Here is a 24946-nt window from a genome sequence, read left to right as displayed (position 1 = left end):
AATTTGCATAAATTTGTCATGTTTATTAATGATGCATTTTATTATTGGGTGGAAATTCTTGGTTAGTATAACCATATACTGACATGAGACAGAAATAGGTCTACTGCAGAGCACCAGATTTGTTCATGCATAATTTTGATATATGGGACAGAATTAAAATTTTCAACTACTAAAAAAGTATTAATTTTAACTAGTGAATACAATTCTTTTTGTATTATAAATCGGAATGCACATGTCACACATAAATTCCCATTCTCTCACATTTTTCATACTTTGATGGCCCCATGACTTGAGAGGGTTTGATCATCAATCATCTATTACTAGTATAGATGGTAAATGTTTGATCACTGATTGTCCTACTAATGGTTCCCCCCACATCCTCCACCGATCCTAAATAAAAGCATTCCATGTCGTTGAGTTCATTGGAGTGGTGGTCATGCAGGAAATCATGGTACGTGGCATTCTCTGTCATTCGAATAAACAATGAGAGGTACAGTAGTGGGCACGGACAACTACCCCTCAATTCATGAATGACCTAGAATAGGTTGGGTTCTCAGTCATGAGGCCCCAAGCAATTACTTTTATAATACATCTTATAATAATGTGTTAAAAGTTGCTCATTATACAATCCATTTAGGTGTATGTCGATTACATGGTAATTTTTCTATAAGTTTCTAGGAACCAAAGATAGAAAAACGGGAGCTGCTGGTTTCTTGTAGCATGTTGGTCCTGAAATTGACTAGGCAGGTAAAGTCAAGTACAGCATCAAAGGAACCAGGAAAACGGTGTTCAATTACTATCCAATATGTGAGGAATATACAATACAAAACAAGGGACCCTAAGGGAGAGCTTGTCAAAGAAGAGCAGGGGGGGTACAAAGGCAACCTTTGCTGTAGGCAATCTATTAAGGGGTGGTTAATAACCAATGTGCTGTCAGCCTCTCTACGGAGCATTCACCACACAGCTCCCATTAGCCATGATCTTTGGCCTTCTTGTAAAGCACGAAAATCCAGAGAAGGGTCAACAACTCTCATGAGTGGCAATAAGCAAGAGTCCCTTGGAAGATTCAAATGGAGGGCTTTAATTGGTTGAATAGCCCTGGACATGCAATACTTGACTTGCTATATGGCCAGGATTGAAGAGGTCTCTGTATTAAAAGGGTTGTCAAACTCTCCTTAAATATTATATTCACCTTTTGTAAACTAAAAATGCCTTATACTCTCTTCCCGTATCAGTGTCATTCCAGCATTGGTGGTTCTGGGTCTCCTGATGTTCACATGACATTGTTATGCCACGTGAGCCCTGCAGCCAATCAGTGAGTTTTTATGGGCTGCTGCGCTTTCAATTCCTTTAAATATCCAAGGTTCATCTGAAGGAAGTGAAAGTGTAGCAGCCCAACAACAGAGCTCACTTGGCGTCCCAATGTCTCATGAGACCCAACGCCAATGGAACAGTGCCAGCGTCGGGGATGAGTATAGAGGTATTTTTATATTACAAGGGGGATTATAGAATTTCAGAAGCTGTTGTCGTTATAGTGTACAACCCTTTTATGTTTATTAATTCGCCTTTGTAATGTATTGGCTCACAACATTTAGATATAAGTGATCACACAGTCGTCATTACATTCCCGGTGACATCTCATCATTTTCTTTTCAGCTTGTTCCGAATCTCTGCACATTCCTGCATCAAGCTGCCCAGCAAGATGGTGCTTCATCGCTGCATTCCGAGCTCGTCAGTCTCCAGATCTCACACGGAAGCTCCTTCAACAGCATCGACCTCAATGATCCTTACTTAATGGAATTCCAGGATTTATTTTAAGTTGTTCTTACATACCCTGGATGTCTTATCATTATTATCTTTGTAGTAGTAGGGCAATGATTTATAATTTGTTGCCTGTTATTTTAAAGGGAACCAGTTACCAGTTTTTTCCCATATAAAGTGGGGCCACCACCTGTAAGTCCTCATATATAGCATTCTAGAATGCTGTGTATAAGTCTCCAGGCCGCTCTGCATAACATAAAAGACCTTTTATTCCACTCACTTAGGGAGTGGTCTGGACGGGTGGGCGTTGCTGGCCTTGATCCGGCACCTTCTATGTGAATGAGGCATCCTATGGCATCCACACAGAGGCCTCCATTGCGCTCCTGCACACTTCTCTCTACTCTGCGGAGGGTAGAGCAAAGTACTGTTAATGCACAGATGCTAGGAAAGATCAAAGAAAGTTTGCGCATGCGCACTACAATACTTAGCTCTTCCCTCAGCCGGGCAGAGATAAGTGCGCATGCACAGGAGGGTAATGGAGGCTTCTCTGTGGATGATGTAGGATGTATCAACCACACAAAGCAGGGAAGAGGATGACAATCTCAAGAAGATAGGAGGCCAGACTCCAGACCAGCGATGCCCATCGGACCGGACCACCCCATAGGTGAGTAATAACAGGTCTTTTTTATGTTACACAGATCGGAACGGGCTCTTATATACAGTATTCTAGAATGCTGTATACAATAGCTCACTGGTGGTGGGCGCAGCTTATAGGGGACAAATTTGGTGACAGGTTCCATATAAACTAATTCTATATCCGTTCAAGCTCTGTCTTTAGCTACTTAACCCCTGAATGACCAGACCTGTTTTGGGGCTTTAAAGGGAATCTGTCATTCTTCTTGAACCACTGGCAGCATGAATCGGACACTAGATGCATAATTGTAGCCACATACGTTTTACTCTGAAATGCTGATGGGAGTCAGAGAAAGCATGTTTGAAAATCCAAGCGGGGATTGTGTCTCCCAATTTCCAATTGCTGGTGATTCTCCCTGCCCTGTTCCCCATACAAATAGGAAATCTAGGGAATCGTGGTGGGGAGAAGCCACCAGGGTCGCAAACTAGTCACCGTAGACACATAAGTCGGGTTTAAAGTGTATGTGTATTCCAGCGTTTCCCAGTAAAAGATTAATTGCCGCCCCGAATTTGAACAGAATGAATCAGATGATAGGTTCCCTTTAACGATAAACTCCATTTTTTTTCCTTTGCTAATTTTTAGCAGCCATAAGTTTTATTTTTTTAATTATTATTTTTTTAATTATTATTTTTCCTAGTCATAGTTCAGTGTTGCCTTGTTTAATGTGGGGAAAATTTGTAATTTTTTTTTCCCCCTCTGTTGGGGCTACATATAAATTACTGTAAAATGTATACAGTACATTCTTCTGATTGTGGCACAGATGGTTAATTTTTATACTGTTCACAGTTCACGCTGTGAAATTAATTCAGGTTACTGCTGTTGAGTGGATACCTGATCAAGATTGTTTAGTATAAAATATCATGTTTGTCATTTTTTATGACGTTTTTATTTTTTTTTTCAAATTACATTTTTGGTGTAATTTTGTTTATCTCCTTAGGGATTACCATTTTCCTTTTTTTATTTATACTTTTAATGTATTAGCATAGTTCTGTATGTAAATCCATTATGTCCTGTGTCACTATGTCGCAGGTGGTTGGTTGTTTGCTTGTTCTAACATCGGGCTTATTGTACAAAGAGCCCCTGGTGTCCTGTCCAGGGGTCCCACAGCCCCCAATTAAATTATTGGAAAACTTGGTGTCACAAAGGGCAAGTCCCTAGACACCAGCAAGCCACTGATCTGGTTGGCGCTGGCGCTGTAAAATAAGGCCTCCGTCATATTGCTGGTCATTACGGGGTTAACTCCAAGCCCTCATGCACAAAAACAATGGGTTTTTTTTTAAAAATGTAATTTTTTTCCTGTAGCAAATGATGAAATCACTTGTTTATATTGAAATCTTATTTAGAAAAATAAAAGTATAAATCTCAACAGTTGGACATGACACCTTACGTTTGGACTCCCAATGTTAGTGCTACTTGTGGTTGGATATTGATCAAATCTTAAGACAAAAGTACTCTTTCACTCTATTGAAATAAGAAGCTACTTTATAGAACCCTAACACATTGCAGTCATGTTTGAACAAAAAACTCTACTTTTGAGATAAAAAATAAAATCCTCCCTATTTCTGATTTTGATCTTGTGCCGAATAAATCCGGCTAACATGAAACCCAAGCATAGCCAACGGAAATGGGCTCCCAACTTGAGCAAGCTGAAACGGCATCCCACTTTTTCTGTCTTCACCTGGCTATAGGGAGAGCAGGGATGAATGGTGTGCTACCCCAGAAAGACGGGTGGAACCAACCAAGGTAGATTCTCACCGGGCCTCATGGAGGACTTCTGAGGAAGGGCTGTTACAAGGAGCGTGCTGTGCCATGTTAGGGCACCACTGTCGATATACTGTATATAAAATGCTCTTTATGAGCAGAGTATTGTATATTAAAATAGTGTAGAGATTTAACTTATTTTAAGCTCTAATGATTGCTAACTAACAAGTATTAAATACCCTGTACAGGACAACTGTTTTCCTGTTTATCCGGTTGCTGTAAAGCCAGGAATTTATCTAAAATCACTAGGGTTTACTGAGGGTTGCCAAATTTTCGTTGCAGGGGAAATGTAGTATCACAATGCGCTCATTCTAATAAATGGGCAACCAAATAATGTGTGTGTGACACTAGTCACTATTCACTGGCTAGCCATGATGGTGTGTAGTCAAGATGTCCGGGGTCAGATACCAGGAGGGCTCATATTAACCAAAAAGGGGTAAGACAAAGGTGTAGTCAGGTCAAAATTTCATGAAGGTAGTGGATCAAGACAAAGGGGCTAACAAGTGGGTAGTCAGAAGCAAGGTAAAACAGATCAGAGACTGAGCATAGGAACAATGCAAGTAGACACCACTGAGCTAATGCTACAACTGGCAGTGATCTGACCACCGAATAGCCAGGTAATCCCCCAAATGGGCAATACCTGGAGGAAACCCAGCAGCCCTAACCCATGAAGGCTGCAAAGCAATCTTCAATTTGCATAGGAACGGCCCAGCAGCCTCCAGTTCCAAATTGAGCTGTTTGCTGTTAATCAGAAACTTGACAGTCCAGCACGCCCCTGCCATTTATTGGGCAATCTCAGAATTGTAAAGCACTGCAGAATATGTTGGCGCTATAGAAATAAAATTATTAATTGGGCACCTGAGCGGTCACTCACAGTGTCCTTATGAGACAGTGAGTGGCTGATTTGTGACACTGTGATTATGTCAGGTCCTCTAGAGAGTGGCCAAGATTTGCATCAACTTTTCAATTTACCCCATATTAAAAATCCTGTCCATTCTCAAAAATGGAGGATTTTTTAAATTTAATATTTAGTATTCATTGCCTAGGTTACGGCCACCTCTACAGTTTATCAGAGGTGGCCAGTATCCAAAGGAAGGAATACAGTTCTTCACTATAGAGCTTGTAAGCGCTGCTCTAGGGATCCATTGAGTTTCAGTGGTCCTCCGATGCTGCCTCTTCTAGTAGTATCGGAGAGTGCACAGTTCAGACCGGCAGTTATACATTGCCGGTAGTCTAAGCCGTCAACCATTCTGGCAATCAGGAAGCCGGAAGGAAGACCGGTCATGAGAATAGCCACTTAATTCATCGTGGAGAACATTAGATGTAGACCCCAGCATTGCATAATATACTCACTTCACACAAGTAATTATTAATTTGAATATACAAATATCGAGGATAAGATTACACTATAACTGGAAGTATAAGAAATCATGTGAATTGATTACAATGTAAATGTAACAATACAAATCACAAACTTTGATTATCGCAGATGATTTACACAATGGAGGTTTCTGTGCTTGATGCAGGTCATTAGCAATTTGATATTTCTATAGGTAATAATAGAAACTGAATAGCACTGCATTATATATAGTAAGATATATGAATGTAATAATGAGTATACAACACATTAAAAAAATCTATAAAAGCTTGAGACTCATTTATTGAACTAATGTAGCTAACATTTTCAGTTTGGACTCATTGCCTCTTTCATCTGTGGTATCCATTGTTTTTTTATAAGGAAAGTTGACAAATAGAAACAGAGCCTACGATTTATTTTTTCTTTATGGGGGAACAATGGTGTAAGCAAAATACACTCCTTCTATGCCATTTGAACTCCAAATTAGTAAGCTTTGTTTTACTAGAGTGCTCGGGAAGTCATTGCAGCACACATGCTTTGTGGTGTAGTGATACTTTCTTCTTTATTACATCATATGACTGTGGCGCCCTGGCCTAGCCAGGTCGTCACAGATAACATACAAACACCCCACCCCCACTAAACAGGGACACCAGCCAAACAAAAATTCTTGTTGCCTCCCTCCAGTGTCTGATGTCCACACCAGGTGGGGCGGAGTCAAGAGGTTGGCTCCACCCACCGAGGAGTTCACAGGCCTGGAGGCGGGAAAAGTGACAGCAGTTGAGTGGAGGAGGTGGAAGAGAGAGGAGCAAACACTTGGGTGTCTGGGTTTGTAGCCCAGGCACTGACAGCAAGGTTGGCAGACGGTGGTGGCCGTCTGCAGGAGTGGTGGAGCAACGTGGAACCATAGGACCGGGGACGGGCGATGGCCCGCTGGTACCGACCGGGGAGCGAAGTGAAGCCAGCACACACAGGCAGGGCCATCGAACCCCGACCAGGCTTGGAGCCGCTGACAATAGTCAGATTCAAATGCGACTGGAACCCCAGGGGTTTCACAACAGCAAAAGTCCCGATTGAAGGCAACAGCCCACACCGTGAGGGTATACAGCTACCGCCTAAGGCTAGAGACCCAAGGGCCAGCGTCTGCGGGCAAACGGGCTCCTCCGGTACCCATACACCGGGGAGCGGACTACCGTTGGGAATCCATAGTAGTCAGAAAGAAGAACATCAAGGTGCAGGGAAAGACAGCCGCCATCACCTGTCTGGGGAGAGACACTGCAGCCGGCTGCGGGACCCGTCCATCTAGCCGTTTGGTTTACCGAGAACTTTGTACCTTTCTTGCTGAGTGAGTACACCCGTGCCATCCGGCACCGCGCCGCGCTGTCCCTGAAACCCTGCACCTCACCAACCCTGCCTCCCCGTCACAACATCATCACCAGGCCCCGGGACCACCGACCCCTACCCACGGAGGGGGAAAACAACATCCCAGCTGCTCCCTACCATCGCTCCCGGGATCCCCGTCACCAGCAGCGGTGGTGCCCATCTTCACCACGATCCGTGGGTGGCGTCATGGACTAAATCCCCCAAATCAACCACCCCTTTCACTCACGGGCGAGGAGCGCCGCTCGAGTCCCCGGGTCCGGCCCACCGCTTGAGCCACCGAGCAGCCGCAGCAGCGCCGGACCCGAGTGTTAGCGAGAGCGCAGCAGCGACGGCGTCCTCCCCGCCCGCGACATGACCAGTTTATATAGTACCCCAAACAAAGAAATAACTGCTCTGAGCTATGCACCAATAAGAGCAGTGAGGGTCGTGAATGGAAATGTGATACTTCCTCGCCCATCAGTGTGAGCTGATCCCTATGACATCATTCAGTTAAAAGACAAGATGGTTTCTATAAGAACCAAATGGATTGTATTCTCTCACAATAGTCCACAAAAACCCCCACTTATTTTTAATTTTTGTACATTTTAATGAGTGTGTCCGCTATGTTTTAAACAGGAACGTGTGAATTTTGTATTTTGATGAGATTAGCAATTTGCATGTAAGGCTCTATTCACACTAGGATCGGTATGACATGTCCATGTTTCGCGTTCATAGGCATATATGAGACTGTTGCCTTTTGGTCAGGAGACTCGCGGCTGGTCTGTACATCATGATCCGTATTCAGACCATGAGACATGAATAAAACTGGTCCAAGACTTGATACTTAATCACGTAGGATTATTTTAGAAAATCCCTGTGTGTCTCCTGCAGTTTGTTTAAAAAAAAAAAATGTTTTGATTAACCCTCCCCAGATCCCAGTGAATGGAGGTGGACATATTATCGCATTCCTCCTTAAAAACACCAATATTGCTGTTGTAAAGCGTAATGTGAATTGTGATATGCAATGTTTGTAGTACATAGCATAAGGTAGCATAAAGGGGGCTTTACACGCAACAACATCGCTAACGAGATGTCGTTGCGGTCACGGAATTCATGACGCACATCCGGCCTCGTTAGCGACATCGCTGCGTGTGAAACGTACGAACGACCGCTAACGATCAAAATTACTCACCATATCATTGGTTGTTGACACGTCATTCTAATCCCAAATATTGTTGCTGCTGCTGGACGCAGGTTGTTCGTCTTTCCTGAGGCAGCACACATTGCTACATGTGACACCCCAGGAACGAGGAACAACACCGTACCTGCGTCCTCCGGCAACGAGGTGGGCTGTTCTCCGCCCCTCCGCTTCTATTGGATGGCTGGCGTGTGACGTCGCTGTGATGCCGCACGAACCGCCCCCTTAGAAAGGAGGCAGTTCGCCGGCCACAGCGACGTCGCTAGGCAGGTAAGTATGTGTGACGGTTGTTAGCGATGTTGTGCGCCACGGGCAGTGATTTGCCCGTGACACACAACCGACGGGGGGTGGGTGAGATTGGCAGCGACATCGCTAGCGATGTCGCTGCGTGTTAAGTGGCCTTTAATGTTTAAAAGGGGCTTGAGTGCAATGGAATAGCAGATAGGGCCCAGCATGTGACAGAGACAGACCTAAGGTCTGGTAAGTTGATGAGGCAGTTGTGCCTAAAGGGAAAGGAGACCATGGCAAAGGATAGTGAGATACTAGAGAGAGTTAACCCAGAGAAAGAGTGATTTGACCGAAAGGAGTCAGAAGACTGACCGAAGGACAAAGTGACCGGGTGAAGATGGGTCCAAGGAGAGAAAGCCTAGCAGTACAGCCCTGAAGTTTACAACTCACAGGCGTTAACGGGCCAAGATAGACAAGAAACGTGAGATGACATGACTGCCCCTAATTATCAAATTATGTGTCAAATATGTATGGTGCTTTTCTCTTGGGGTGTTATCCACATACAGTATGTGCTGTGGCATATGAAACCTTAAAATGGCTAATAGCTTCTTACTGCAGCCCATTAGACCAGCAAATCCATAGCTCCCAAGACAACATCTATTAGGATGTAAAATGTTGTGTGTGATCCTCCTGGTTCCACTTCAGTCTGATTTCTGATCCCTACTTTTTGCTTGGTGTAGTCCATTGGAAGTTCAGGATTACTATGAATACATTTACATGTCACCAACTCTTCAGTAACACAAATAAATTCAGACCTCAGACAAGACTCCTAAATTTATTGAAAGCCCAACCAGACCCATAATTTAAGGTCAAACCTAGAGGAGTGTTACACACCTGTCTCAGATCTGGGCTTTGCTCCTCTTATCCTGGTTCCACTACACTCTGTTGAGCTCCACGTCTGAATTCGAAGGGCCTAGTGTAGTCCCATGTGATAGTCTGCCAAGGCTATATAAGGGTCACCAAGGCTTTTAGTGTTCCTGAGTTTTGTCTGCCTGCAGCTTCGAAAACCTCTGCTACCTGCTTCCTGGTTTCCTGTCTGTTTGTGGCCTCCAATATCTCTCCTACCTGTTTCCAGGTCTCCTGTCTGCCTTTGGCCTCCAGTATCTCTCCTAGTTGCTTCCTGGTTTTCTGTCTATCTGTGGCCTCCAGTAACGCTCCTACCTGTTTCCAGGTTTCCTGTCTGCCTGTGGCCTCGAGTACCTCTGCTACCTGTTCCCTGGTTTTCTGTCTTTCTGTGGCCTCACGTTCCTCTGATACCTGCTTCCTGGTCTCTGGTCTGTCTCCGTCATCCAGAACTTCTGCTACTTGTCTCCTGCATGCCTCAACTGCCTGCTGCATTGACGCCCATGGCTTGTGTGCCCATGACACGCCCACGAGTGCCGTGGGGCACTTGGAACAGGGTTAGTTCTGTCTGGAAGGTCACGGCGGCAGGGCCCGACTCCTTGACCCTGGCGGTGTGGTTTTAAGTGGGGGGGATATTTACAGGGGAATGAGTCGTGACACCACCTGTGGTATTCGGCAAGGTATGGCTGACGTTGCTGGATGAGACCGCTGGGGCAGCTGGTGATGCAGCAACAATGGTATAGCTCCCCACAGGTGGAACTGGGCCCCAAGGCAGTCGTAGGTAGTCTTTAGCAGATTAAGTGCTTTGAATAGCGCGAGGCTGGTGGCGCAGACAATGAATCCAGGACACAGCCTGTTTTACTCACAGTTGGCAGTTCCAGGTTATCACAACTCGCCAGTCAAACACTGCCCTTGAAGCGCTAACGGGATTCAGACAATCCCTAGATAATTCGGAGGCGCATATGTCCCTTACGGTATCCCTTTCTTGGGAGGGTCCTCTGCCCTGTCCCCTAGCCCTATGTGGTCACCTTTTCAGCAGATTTGTGTGTGGCTGCGGCTTCGGCACATGAAGATACCTCAGCCTCTGGTTTGCTAGCTGAGCCTGGTTGTTCTCCACTAGTCTGGGGCCGGTTCCCCCTTGCGGCCTAGTCCCTCCACACCGGCGCGTCAGATGTGGATGCGAGCGCATGGGTGGATCTCCCACTGCCCATGATTCTGGGAGCCCTTCTTCCTCTCCTACTCCCTTCTTGTCCTAGGACGAGCTCTACCAGCTCCAGTCCTCAGGACCTCTCTCCTCCTTCCATCGTGCGCCTTCTTTGTTCTTGTTTTCACCTGTTCTGCCCCTCACTCGTTCTACCTAATTCCACCAACTACCTAAGCCTCACTTCCAGATTGGCTCCGGTGCTGTTTTCTCTCTTAGGAGCAATCTTGCCCTCGACCTGGACTGAAGTGGTGTGTCTATGCTGTGTGTGTGGACAATGACCTGTGCCCACTCCTTACCAAGGAATGGGGTACCACAACTCTGGCTGAGGTGCAGTACCTCTGTGGCACCTGGACCCTTAGGGGTACTTTGCACGCTGCGACATCGCTAGCCGATGATAGCAATGCCGAGCGCGATAGTACCCGCCCCCGTCGCACATGCGATATCTTGTGATAGCTGCCGTAGCGAACATAATCGCTATGGCAGCTTCACACGCACTTACCTGCCCTGCGACGTCGCTCTGGCCGGCGACCTGCCTCCTTCCTAAGGGGGAGGGTCATGCGGCGTCACAGCGACGTCACACGGCAGGCAATCAATAGAAGCGGAAGGGCGGAGATGAGCGGGACGTAAACATCCCGCCCACTTCCTTTCTTCCGCATAGCCGGTGGAGACAGGTAAGGAGAAGTTCCTCGCTCCTGCGGCTTCATACACAGCGATGTGTGCTGCCGCAGGAACAAGGAACAACATCGTACCTGTCGCTGCAGCGAAATTATGAAAATGACCGACACTACACAGATCATCGATTTACGACGCTTTTGCGATCATTTATCGGTGCATCTAGGCTTTACACGTTGCGACATTGTTACCGGCGCCGGATGTGCGTCACTTTTGATTTGACTGCGACGACATCGCAGTAGCGATTTCACAACGTGCAAAGTACCCCTTAGGAGAGCCACACCCACCAACACTTTGGGCTTGGAGGATCCACCTCACCAGGTAAGCCTAACAAGGAGATCCCAGAAAAAGATACCAAACATCCCAGAGTAAATACATTCTCCAGACTAAACCCCCCCTAAACAAATGCAGACCCCAGAACAAAACCCCTAAATTAATACTGATCTTTTGTGAAATATCAAATATAGACCCAGAATCCAAAACAAGTCTAAAGTACAGATGCCTAAATATATTTCCCGCCCAAAACCAGACCCCTTGAACACAAAACCCAAACCCCTAAAGCAATGCAGTCCACAGAACAGAGCCCCAAAATAAAGAAGCACATTAATTTACACCCAAAACCTGGAAATCATAACACACCCCAATCATTTCCGTACAGCTACTCACACAGTGGAGCTTTACCTTTTGGCTTTGGGACCTGCAGCACATATTGGTGCAGGTTATTCTCCAGTAATAAGACCTGCATGTGACTCTATGTGTGCAGATCCACAGGAGAGGTTCCTTGTGCCTCCACGTTCCAGTTCCAGGGGTTTTTTTTCCAGAAATTCATGGTAAAAACTGCAACATAACTGAAAAGTACAATATTTCGGTGGCTACTTGAACTTGTCCATATAAATGCTATGGTCTTTTACAAACAGGCACGCCTTGTACCACTCCACCAAGACAGTAATGCACATTAAATCTAATATATAGAGCTGAGTGTATGTGTGTGTGTATGTCCGCTAAAGGAATCCGCATTTACAATCACAAAATTTTGCACAGACACCCCATGTAACCCAGGGAACGTCATAGACTATGTTTTGACGGGAAAATTTAACCCCGCACTTTACAGTTACTCTCCAGAAAACCTGCCTCTATTAAAGTGAATGGAGCTGCGAGCTATTATGTTAATAGGAGCTGTGATTGGTTGCTATAGGAACGAAGGACATTCATCATATAAGAAGCTTATGTGTGAGGTAATATGATGTCGATGGGGAGACGGATAGAGACAGAGACAGACAGAGACAGACAGGGAAAGAGACAGACGGGAAAAGAGACAGAGACAAGGAAAGAGACAGAGACAAGGAAAGAGACAGAGACAAGGAAAGAGACAGACAGACGGAGAAAGAGACAGAGACAAGGAAAGAGAAAGACGGGGAAAAAGACAGAAACAAGGAAATAGACAGAGACAAGGAAAGAGAGAGACAGATGGAGAAAGACAGACAAGGAAAGAGACAGAGACAAGGAAAGAGACAGACGTGGAATGAGACAGACAGGGAAAGAGATAGACCTGGATTGAGACTGACCTGGAAAAGACAGACGGGGAAAGAGACTGACAGACAGATAGAGAGAGACAGACAGACACAGACAGATACAGAGATAGAGAGAGACAGAGAGACTGATACAGACATCAGAGACACACAGACAGAGACTGGGAGAGAGACAGAGACAGTTACTATCCCGGGCAACTCTGGGTACTACAGCTAGTGTATATATATTGTTTGATCAAGAAAAGTTGGAGAGGTGGCCAGGCATACTTGTGGCTCATTTTTTTCATTGTCTGAGTCACTGGACTATATTTTAACAAGAAGGGCAATGTGCATGTGCGACCATCTTTTCCTTATGTGACCGCAATAAGTAATCAAGTGGATTCTGCATCATAATCGTATGATGGTGGCTTCCCACCAAGATTTTTTTGCTTAGGTTCCTCCACCGACCTTAAAGGGAATTGGTATATAAGTTTTTGCTATTTAAAATCAGTGCCACATAATGTAGAGGTGAAGAGCCAGATTCCAATGATGTATTATTTGCTCAGCAGCTTGCTGTGGATTTAATACAATCAGTGTTTTATCAACAAGAGCTTATCACTGTAGCACTAGGTGTCACATGCATGCTTTTCCTGCTAATCTGTGTAACCCCGCTAACACCACTGATTAGCAGTTTCCTGTGTACACTGTATATTGTCAAAAAGCTGCCAATCAGTGGTGTTAGCGGGGTTATACACAACTCAGCACCACTGCTTCATCTACAGCAGAAAAAACAGGGATTCTATCAAAATTGCACCAAGCAGACCAGTAATTGACACATTGTTGGAATCAGGATCACTGCCCCTACGTTATGCTGCTCTCAGATTACATAGCAAAAACCTGGTGACAGATTCCCTTTAATTCAGCCCTGAGTATATTAGCCCTTTGTCTGGGTTATTATGAACTAGTTTGTGTTTTAGGAGAAGAGTGGTTACGCTTTTGCTCACAGCTCTCTTGTAAGAAAACAAAAACAAGCACAAGTATTACATAAGATTTATTTTTATTTTTAAGAGTATAGTTAAGACATTTTATCCATAAAATCAAGGGAAGTTCAACATATATACAATATATATATATAAAAGTATCAATGCATCCTAGAGCTTTTGCAACAGGTTTCCAAACTTTCTTGAAGACATCTCATGGCATGAAACTTTCTTCTCCATTTTACTGGTGTGATACAATAGATGCTACGCCGTAGTTCGTGACATGAATCGTTGGTGGCAGAAATGGATCTGTAGTTTGGCCTTTTGCTGTAAATAGTAAAAAATATTTTGGGGACGTTAGTACTAAAGGGTCAATCAATAATTGGACAAAATCTAGACCAGTTACTGGTCAATTTGCATTTCACATGAAGGGTTACAAAAAAAAAAAAAAATTTTTGAGTAAAAGTGGAAACACATAGACTTGTAGAAATTTTTCAAAGAAATTGTCCGGTCCTGGATGGGCTGGGGACGTAATTGTAGACAGAATCATCATGAGCGCAGATGTATATACAGTAACCCTACCCCAAGCAGGATGACAACGGAGATGATCGTCAGCTTTTTCTGGATGATGTTTTATATGCTCATGTGAACCTGGCCATAAGTGAAGGACAAGGCAATCATAGGGTAGGTTCACATGAGCTTTTTTTTGGGTCCAAGTGCTGTCCTTGAGAAATGGGACAACAAATGGACAGCACTAGTGCTAATTTTATTCCAAGATGCAGATGAGCAATTTTTTCCTGCTTGTGAAAAAAAAATAAATTTGCAGCATACACTAGTTTCTTCCATATGTTGGGTCAGATGCGTTCATTAAAGTCTACACATGTGCTTAAAAAAAAGCATCCTGTTGTCATGACTGTATTGCATCCGCATGTTACCTCTGAGGTATCTGGGATCAGCAGGTGTCAATGCTTAGTTGATCGCAGATACTCTGTGGGGTCCACAGAATATTACAGTGGATTCATTTTCATTTAATGCTGAAGGGGTTACGGACCTTTTCCTTTCTGGCTCAGATTACTCATAGCCTTAATCACAGTAGCATCATCTTATCATCACTCCCTTCTGCTATATTTAACCAGTCCTGACTTCACTCCATGCCAGTGATAGATCTTATATACCGACCAATATGAAGGAGGCTGTTTCTGGAGTAGCTGAGGTGTTTGTTTCAGTTGCAGGTAAAATGTTTCCTGATGACGAAGCTAGGGAATGATATTTGTTGTGTCTTTTTCCACCCGTTTGTCTTACTTTACTTGTGTTGTTATATTGGCAAAGCGAGACTGGTGTGTCTCACTGGCTTACACACCAGTCAGGGCCAGCGAGTCCCCAGGCACGTGAAGGCGCATGAGGGGGGTGGAGAGGACCCATCAAGGGACGTTAGGGAGTGCAGGGGTCAGACTCAGGTAAGTTTTAAGGTCACCCCACTTTCCCTTCCCTATTGCCAGGGCCTTCCATGTTACATCTTCCCTGGTTTACCCTTTGTGTCGCAACACCCATGACACCCATTTGAAACATCTGAATAGCATCTAATAGATTGCATTTTTTAATATAGGAAACTGTAAATGGTCTTGTAATTTTTAAATACCTAGCACTGTAAAAAAAAAAAACAAAAAAAACCCAGATTGCACACGGATGACAAGTGAGAAAAAGAAACAAAAACAAAAAAACTTCCTGGATGAAACCGTTACAATTTTTATTTGCTGGTGTGAACCTGGCCAAACAAAGTAATTTTGCCAAATGTTTTTAGAGAATTCCCCATGCAACGTGTCGCGCCACCTTGCACCGGAAAACGGAAAATGGAAAATCAATATAGCATTGTAAGATATTCATAGTAATTATTACATATTGAGCAATAAAAATGACCTTTTGGTAAGAGAAGTTCCATATTGACTGTATTACAACAGGTCTCACAGGTTTTAAAGTCTTCTTTTATCCTGAGATGGAGAGAAAAAGTAATAACTAAGCAAAAAACACTTCTGAAAGCTGTAACCAAGAACATACTGGCACCCGTTTTGGGTTTTCTCAGTTTTTCTGTAATACCACAAGTGTTCCATAAAGGAATTTATAAATTGTATAATTAAAAAATTACTACAGAATGAATGTGTTTGAAAATTTAATAATAAGGTGGTCACAGGATAGCCTAATGATGCGACCCCTTGGAAATGTACTGTAATTTTTAATTTCCCGCCAGTACCACTCAAAGGGAAATGAAGCATTACGAAGGTCCTATTGAAGTCAATGGACTCTCTGTAAAGTGGTCAGATATGCCACAGACGCTCTTTGGTGGCTTTCTTTGCACAAGCCTATACACTACTCAACATTGAAATTGCAACACCAACAAGGGCAAATTGTGGAATTATGGAAATTCCAAGATGGATAGGCATGATAATAACACGAAAATGAAAAAATGAAAACAAAATTTTCAAAACATCTCGATTTATACAGTATGGTGTATGAGCATCAAGTACAGAAATCTCCAGATTTGCAACCTCGGCTGCCATCAATAGGATTATTAATGGTTGTGTTACGGGAGTATGAAATGACAGAACAGGGGCCCCTAGGCTGGCCCTCAGACTTGAGACCATGTGCTATCCCTTATCTCAGAGGTAGGCTTGATGGTAGCCAGGTATGAGCCCCCAGTGTGACCTTAACTCCTGTCCAACGCTTGATCTTACTCCTCCTCTCCGCCACCATTGGGATGTGCCAGAAACACCGTAACAAAACCCCACAGAAATGACATCGACAAGAGAGAACAAAAACTCATACAAACTGCACTCACAACACACACGAGAGACAATATGTATACAGGGGAATAAAGGAAAAGGGAGTGAAAGCAAAACAGGGGAACTTCTACACCACTCAAATTGTAACAACAGATCACTATGAATTGAATCATCACAAAGACCGGAATCGCTGGAGCTAAGCTGAAGCTATGACCGGCACTGTGTAGAGCAAATTCCAGAATCTTATATAGGAAGGAGATGGCTGTAATTGGTAATTAGAAACCTGAGCTCCTAGTAGAGTTCCCTAGGTCAGAAGGAATTAACTCCTGAAGGACTAAGGAACAGAGCACATGAAACAGCCGATGCCCAGCTCTGGCTGAACAACTAGGAGACATCAGGTTGCCTGTCAGGCTCTGCAGTGTGAACAGAGTCTGACGCCACCGTGACACCTAATAAGTCTGGACCTGAACACCACATGAAAGGTTGTCTGAGATGTTCTGCCACATGAAACACACTTTGGAGAACCATCAAGATCAATTGCTGGCAGCTCCCTTTGAATTTACAGACCAATGATGTTCAAATGTGCTCAATGGGTCCAGACGCGCTGCAGGCTATGGTAGCATATTTACACTATGCAGACTACTCAGAGTATCACGGGAAACATGGGACCTGGCGTTGTCATGCTGAAAAATACCTCCTGGGACACTGGAGAAATGGCCATACAACAAATTAAATTGATGTTGCAATTTCAATGTTGACAACTGTAGATAAGGGTCTGGAAAGTAGGAATATTCCCTTATACTACTCTAAATTCTGACATGTGTATTCTAAAGTGTAGAACCCTTTTAAGAGGACTTATGATCCACTTATTGTCAAAGAACATTTCCTGATTACTTTTTAATCAGTTTTCTGTCAAAGGAATCTTCTAACAAATAGACATTTTCTAAAGCAGAGAACGCCTTTATCAATGAGCGTTGCCAAGGAATGCAAAATTATCAGTATTCTTCTAAGTCCTGAAGAAGATCAGTTTCTGATATATGAAATGTTGCTATATAAGCACATACATATCATAGATGGAGCCTGTCCCTTCCATGTCTGGCCACTCAAACTCATCTGGACATCCAATTGTCCTACATGGTGATCGAATGTAGTAGAAAAGTCCAGGCCATTCCTTGCAAAGCTTCTCCGAAATGGACAGAATTGTTAGCTTGAAATCCCAAAGAGACTGGAAATCTGAAAATTTGCAAGGATTTTTCTTCACATTAAAAATAGTACAAGTAATTTGATCCAATATTTACTATCAATTGTCATAAACTACTATAAAAGGCGATATTTCAGGGTGAAGACCACCCTTTTACCTTCACCTGCCATTTTAGGAGAAGTGACTGAATTGACACCTTGTGACACAACGTGATTAATAGAATTGTATAATTTTGACAATCGTTTTTTGTTTGAAAGACCACGCAAAAAGAAGTCCAGCTTGAGTTACATTGTAAATTTAAAAACATACAAGGAGAGAAATAAGTATTGAACACATCCCCTATTTTGTAAGTAAATATATTTTTAAAGGTGCTATTGACATGAATTTCTCACTATGCATCAGTAACAACCCATCCAATCCACACAGGTAAATAAATCAAACCATAAATGTCCATACATTAAGTTATGTGTAATAATGAATGTATGACACAGGAAAAAAGTATTGAACATATGGAGAAAGAGATGCAAAAGCCATAGCACCAGCTGAAATCTATTAACAATTAGATAATAATCCTACCACCTAATGAAAAATATCATCTGTTTCAACTTATGGCCTATAAAGAGACACAAGAAACATCTCATGATGGGTAAAACCAGTGAGCTGTCTCAAGACCTTTGCAACCATATTGTTGCAAAAGATACTGATGGCACTGGTTACAAAATAATTTCTAAGCTACTGAAGGTTCCAGTGAGCATTGTTAGGGTCATAGTCTGGAAGTGGATAAAACATAATTTCACCATAAACCGGCCACAACCAGGTGCTCTCCACAAGATTTCAGACGGAGGAGTGAAAGGAATTGTTAGAAGAGTTGTCCAAGAGCCAAGAACCACCTGTGGAGAGCTACAGAAAACCTGAAATCAGCATGTACAATTGTTTCAAAGAAAGCAATAAATAATGCACTCACCCTCCATGGCCTGTATGCACACTCACCATGCAAGACTCCATTGCTGAACAAAAAGCATGTTCAAATGCATTTAAGGTTTGCTCAACAGCATTTAGACAAGCCTGTGAAATATTGGGAGAATATAGTCTGATCAGATGAGACCAAAATTGAACTCTTTGGATGCCATAATACACACCCTGTTTGGAGGCCAAAATGCAAATCATCCAAAAAACACCCAACAGTGAAGTTTGGAGGAGGGAACATCATGGTGTGGGGCTGTTTTTCAGCATATGGCACTGACAAACTTCATATCAATGAAGGACGAATGGACAAATGTATCGAGACATTCTTTATAAAAAAAATCTGCTGCCATTTACCAGGATGATGAAGATGAAATGAGGGTGAACATTTCTACAAGACAATGATCCAAAACACACAGCCAAGGAAACTCAATTGGTTTCAGAGAATGAAAATAAAGCTGCTAGAATGGCAGCGCCGTTCACCTGACCTGAATCCAATAGAACATTTAAGGAAGGAACTAAAGCTCAGAGTTCATAGAAGGATAATAATACGGGGAATTCAGGATGTGAAGAGTGTTTGTGTGGAAGAGTGGACCAAAATCTCAACTGAGCAATGTATGCACCTAGTTTCTCCATACAAGAGGCATCTTGAAGCTTCATCATCAATAAAGGCTTTTGTATGAAGTATTAATAACATTTCAGTAAGTGTGTTCAATACTTTTTCCCCATGTCTATATATCAAAAAATGTATGGACAATCTATGGTTTGATTTCTTTGCCTGTGTGGATTGGATGGTTTGTTACGACATTCGGTAAAGAATTCATGTCAATAGCCCCTTTAGAAATATATTTACTTAAAAAATTGGTGACATGTTCAATACTTATTTTCCCGCTGCTAGACTGTCCAAAAATTTACAACAGTTTTCAGCAACATTTAGTAGCACCTGGTGTAGGTGTCAATCCAGTTCCACACAGAATAGATGGGGAGGTGAAAAGGTGAATATTTGTGATTTATTACAAAAAAATAAGTTCAGACTTTACCCTCGGAACGTTTCGGTTTTCGGCTCCGAATTTCCAGATAACTGTCTGCTCTCTCGTTAAACTGTTTCACCAACAGTGGCTTTCCATTATTTGCTAAAAGAAATTTGTCTTTTTCTACCCAGTGTGTGGCATAAAATGAGCAGGATTTTACCATAAGTCTGTAATATAAAGAGAAAGGTTTTGTAAATTTTTGAAAATTAAAGAATAGAAATGCAAATTAACACCGTGTGGTCAATGGTTGGTTTTGTTATAAGGTTTAAAAATCATAACAAAACTTTTGTGTTATGCCTTGAGTTCGTGAACATTATGGCCCCCAAAAATTATTTGTCTGCAAAAACCATGATTTGTCTATGAGATCACTGTAGCCAAAAGTGACTACTGAATGATCAAAGTGGACTAGGGGGCATCTACATTTGATTAGTTCACCAGGATTCCATGTTCGATGAATTGGGACTGGGGACCCATTGTGCAGCCATTACTGGGAATAAACATGCTCCAGGGCGGCGTTACATGACACGATTTACCGTGCGATCGCACCCGCCCCCGTCGTTTGTGCGTCATGAGGAATTTGTTGCCCGTGGCTCACAAAGTCGTTTACCCCCGTCACACGTACTTACCTCCCGAACGACCTCGCTGTGGGCGGCAAACATCCTCTTCCTGAAGGCGTCAGAGCGACGTCACACAGCAGCCGCCCAATAGAAGCGGAGGGGCGGAGATGAGCGGGACTTAACATCCTGCCCACCTCCTTTCTTCCGCATTGTCGGTGGGACGCAGGTAAGCTGTGTTCGTCATTCCCGGGGTGTCACACGGAGCGATGTGTGCTGCCTCGGGAAAGACGAACAACCGGCGCACAGAAGGAGGAACGACTTTATGAAAATGAGCGACGTGTCAACGAGCAACGATAAGGTGAGTATTTTTGCTCGTTAACAGTCACTTGTAGCTGTCACACGCTACGATATCTCTAACGATACCGGATGTACGTCATGGAATCCGTGACCCCGACGACTTATCGCCCGATATATCATAGCGTGTGACGCCGCCCTAAGGCCCAAAAAGTCTCCTGTGTTATAATGACACAGAGGATATGTCATAGATTAAAATAAACTAGTAAAACTCTTAATTCCTTAAAAGGATCCTGTCATGTCCCAAACACTAATAAGTTAGATAAAAGGTTATTCTGGGGGTTAATAGTATTATGAGCCTGTCCTGTAGCTGCAAAGTGCAGCTACAGGGAAAAAAATCGAGTATATTCCTCCCAGAAGCCACCGGCTTTCAGTCATAGAGGTGCGATCAGCACATCTACAGTCACCATTCAGTATACAGTGAGTAGTGGATGTAGACACTTTGATTGACAGGTTGCTCAGCACAGATACACTGCTGTCAATCAAAGTGTCGTCTCACTGTGTGCTGAGCGATGACTGAAGCCACTCTGACACACCTCTATAACTGAAAGCCAGCGGCTCCCAGAAGGCATTAATAATTTTAAAAATTTTACATCTTTAGTACCAACATAATCCGGTGGCACAGTAATAAGTTTATTTCATTTCCTCCCAGTAGCCATGAACTCATCCTGATAGCATTGTAACATAATTAACCTGCAGATTAACTCTGTATTTGCAGGTTAAAAAAATGTAACACAAATTTGATAAAAAAAAATGTAAATAAATAAAAAAAAACAAAAAACAATTATTTAGTATAATATAAACTTTCATGTACACACGTTGTATGGAGGTGACAGCGTTGGAAAGATGTAAAAAATAAGGGAAGAAAATCAACTTCTAAAAGATAATAGGGAGTGTTTTATATGCTGAATGATTTTGTTTGTTTTTTACATTGGTTTGGAAAATCCCTTTAAATGTGCAAAGTATATAATTAGCCAAGACTTCCCCCTTTCTGAGCTCCAGAGACCTCGCGGTGCATTACTTTGACTGAATAGCTCCAAGAGCAAACTTGGTATTGTGCTCAGTCTCTTAGGCATCTATAGCCTATAGGTATCTTTAATTAATAGGAAACTACCTGCTGGCTGATTATGACTGGCAGAGGGCTCTATTTGGTTCTAGACTGGTAATCAAGTGCATGGTGCTGTCATGCTGGCAGATGTGGACCCACTGCACTATGATCGGGCTTACCCTGAAGGGCATGACTAAGTTTCTACAGAGTTTTCACCAGAGCCTTAGATGGGGAGGATGGCCTTGGCTGTCGATATACACCAGGTACCCCTCCAGGGCAGGTCCCAGTGCTGCAGCAGCTAAGCGGAGGGTGAGGAATGCAAGTATGGGAGCGCAGGCAGGATGAAGTGAGAACAGCAAGCAGGAATTGGTACTTGAGGCTGGCAAGATGGTGTTCGAACACCAAGCAAGAGACTATTCTGCTATTGGAAGTAGACAAGCTACGAACCTAATTGCTCAGGCACCTACCCAGAGGGGAAGGTGCCTTAAATTCTCAGAGACTCCCAGCCATGGGTTGGGGACACATCAGGGTCCTCCTGCTGTCCCTTTAAGAGGAGAGGAGCGCACACACGTAAGCCCTAGGAATCCTGCCAGGGGACATGCTTAACGTGCACAGACCTGGAACCTAGAAACTTGAGTCTGAGAGAGCTGGTTGGCTGCAGTGCTGGGCATGTTGGTGTCCCTGCCTACAGAAGGCAGTGGAGCAGTGCAAGGACGCCGACATTCTAGGTACTATATATATTTTAAAGGAATGTGTCAGCGGGTTTTTGCTATGTAATGAGAGGGCAGAATGATGTAGTGGCAGAGACCCAGATTTCAGTGATGTGTCACTTACTAGGCTGTGTGTTAAAGTTTCAACAAAATCAGTGTTTTATATTAAGAATACAGTATAAAGTGCAAATAGTGATCCACACACCAATTTAAAACCTGAAAATGATGAGACCAATCAAGGAATAAAGCACCATCACTTTCATATCGTAACACAGGTAAACAAAAGGGCAATCTACCCTATATATCAATACCCATCTAAATATCGTCAGCTATAGGGACACTGGGTAAATATGGCCTACAATAAAGAGGCTTGCAAGCAGCCCAGGATACTACATAGCAATTGGCGATATTTGAGCAAGAGCTAGCTGCCTAGTAATAAAAACACAACCTATATATTAACAGGCAGATGGACACCTAAATAGATGTATATATATATATATATATATATATATATATATATATATATATATATATATATATATATATATATATATATATATATAGTTAAATGGGGTATCCACTAGTTGGTGACTCTAAGTGGATCCAATATAAACAAGGAAGAATCCTGTCTGTAGATAGGCTATAGACAACATTTGCTATATAGTGTAATAGACACAAAAGAAAAAGGAGTGATCTCACCCAATTCCTATGTCCTGTTCAGGGGTCAGATTTCTCCTGTGTTACCAAGATCCATATGTCAAGTTGACGGAAGAAGTGACTTTGTCGCTAACCCTGTCAGGGATAAGCTGACCCTTTTTCACAATAAACTCCCGCTCTGACAAGGGCAGTCCACAGCTGGCCCTGTTGTGGCTAGCCCTATTATCCAGACCAAGTGCCTCCCGACGCGTTTCACATCATATCCATGCTCATCAGGGGAGGAATATGGCACTTGAAAATGGCGGTGATGGCTCAATGCAGAGCTCAACCCTGTATGGCCTGGTATCCATGAGGATGTACGAAACAATGGGGCTATAAAATGGGGGCCTTCACCCCACCCCCCTCTGGTGATTCGCCTATGCAAATTATGCAAATAGTGTGGCGGTAAAATAGAAAACCCGGATATTCAACAGTTACACCGGGATTAATGATCAAAAGCAATTTATTTGGAATAGACTCTGTCATGACATGTAAAGGCGTATCGCCACAACAATAATCCTACCAGATATTACAGTGGAACGTATATCTATAACGCCGGTCCGTCAGTGGAGGTTGGTTTTCTGTACGTAGAAGTGCTTAGGACCCCATTTTCCGTTTTTCTGATGAGGACGTCTAAAAATGGTAACGTATCCGGGTCTGCCTCATAGGTGAATCGGAGACCTATCTCGTTGTCATTCAATCGGTTGACAAATTTGTCCAGATCGACCCTGGTGCCCCGCCATATGATATGATGTGAAACGCGTCGGGAGGCACTTGGTCTGGATAATAGGGCTAGCCACAACAGGGCCAGCTGTTGACTGCCCTTGTCAGAGCGGGAGTTTATTGTGAAAAAGGGTCAGCTTTATCCCTGACAGGGTTAGCGACCAAGTCACTTCTTCCGTCAACTTGACATATGGATCTCGGTAACACAGGAGAAATCTGACCCCTGAACAGGACATAGGAATTGGGTGAGATCACTCCTTTTTCTTTTGTGTCTATTACACTATATAGCAAATGTTGTCTATAGCCTATTTACAGACAGGATTCTTCCTTGTTTATATTGGATCCACTTAGAGTCACCAACTAGTGGATACCCCATTTAACTATATATATACATCTATTTAGGTGTCCATCTGCCTGTTAATATATAGGTTGTGTTTTTATTACTAGGCAGCTAGCTCTTGCTCAAATATCGCCAATTGCTATGTAGTATCCTGGGCTGCTTGCAAGCCTCTTTATTGTAGGCCATATTTACCCAGTGTCCCTATAGCTGACGATATTTAGATGGGTATTGATATACAGGGTAGATTGCCCTTTTGTTTACCTGTGTTACGATATGAAAGTGATGGTGCTTTATTCCTTGATTGGCCTCATCATTTTCGGGTTTTAAATTGGTGTGTGGATCACTATTTGCACTTTATACTGTATTCTTAATATAACCCAATTAAAAGTTAAGTTTTAATTAACACATGTTGCTATTCTCACATTAACTATACATGTAAGAGTTCCACTTTAATACCTACTGGTGTTGAATACTTGCTATTTCAAAAATCAGTGTTTTATCAGCAGATTATTATCACTACAGGACTAGGTGTCTCATGCCTTTTAGTCCAAGTTCGCCCTCACCACTTTCAGCTTTTTGTCAATATACAGTGTACACAGTACCTGCCAGACAGTGGTGTGGATGGGGCTATACAGGGCTCAGAATACCAAGCTCTGCTAGATCTGCAGCAGAAAAAAACTGATTTTTATCACAACTGGTGCACTCAGTAAAGTAAGAGATACAACACTGGAATCAGGGTATCTGCCCCTACATTATGCTGCTGTCAGATAAAGTAGAAAAAAAGGAGAGGTACTGCACCTCAGCCAGGGGTGTGGTATCCCATTATGGGTATGGAAGAGGTCATCCACCGGTATGCACACTAAACACAGACACTCATTAGCGACACTCCACTGGACCATGGTTAGGGAAAGCTGCACCTTT

The 24946-nt window shown here is 43.2% G+C and overlaps 2 protein-coding genes across 2 annotated transcripts in view; one reads left to right on the top strand and one right to left on the bottom strand.

The window, feature by feature from the left end:
• The window catches only part of IRF7 (interferon regulatory factor 7), a 50430-nt gene extending 44596 nt beyond the window's left edge, over nucleotides 1–5834 (top strand). The window contains exon 12 of the mRNA XM_075326852.1: nucleotides 1657–5834. Coding sequence (XP_075182967.1) covers nucleotides 1657–1818 — 162 coding nt within the window. The 3' untranslated portion in view covers nucleotides 1819–5834. The remainder of the gene's footprint in view (nucleotides 1–1656) is intronic.
• A 7897-nt stretch (nucleotides 5835–13731) lies between these two features.
• The window catches only part of LOC142254343 (malignant fibrous histiocytoma-amplified sequence 1 homolog), a 37779-nt gene continuing 26564 nt past the window's right edge, over nucleotides 13732–24946 (bottom strand). Inside the window, exons 8-11 of the mRNA XM_075325389.1 lie at nucleotides 19607–19764; nucleotides 17467–17635; nucleotides 15543–15613; nucleotides 13732–13952 (exon numbers count right to left, since the gene is read on the bottom strand). Coding sequence (XP_075181504.1) covers nucleotides 13867–13952; nucleotides 15543–15613; nucleotides 17467–17635; nucleotides 19607–19764 — 484 coding nt within the window. The 3' untranslated portion in view covers nucleotides 13732–13866. The remainder of the gene's footprint in view (nucleotides 13953–15542; nucleotides 15614–17466; nucleotides 17636–19606; nucleotides 19765–24946) is intronic.

Source organism: Anomaloglossus baeobatrachus, chromosome 10 (genome assembly GCF_048569485.1).
Source record: "Anomaloglossus baeobatrachus isolate aAnoBae1 chromosome 10, aAnoBae1.hap1, whole genome shotgun sequence".
In the NCBI taxonomy this organism is placed as follows: Eukaryota; Metazoa; Chordata; class Amphibia; order Anura; family Aromobatidae; genus Anomaloglossus; species Anomaloglossus baeobatrachus.
Note: the sequence above shows the minus strand (reverse complement) of the source record. Positions and strands in the feature narration are given on the sequence as shown.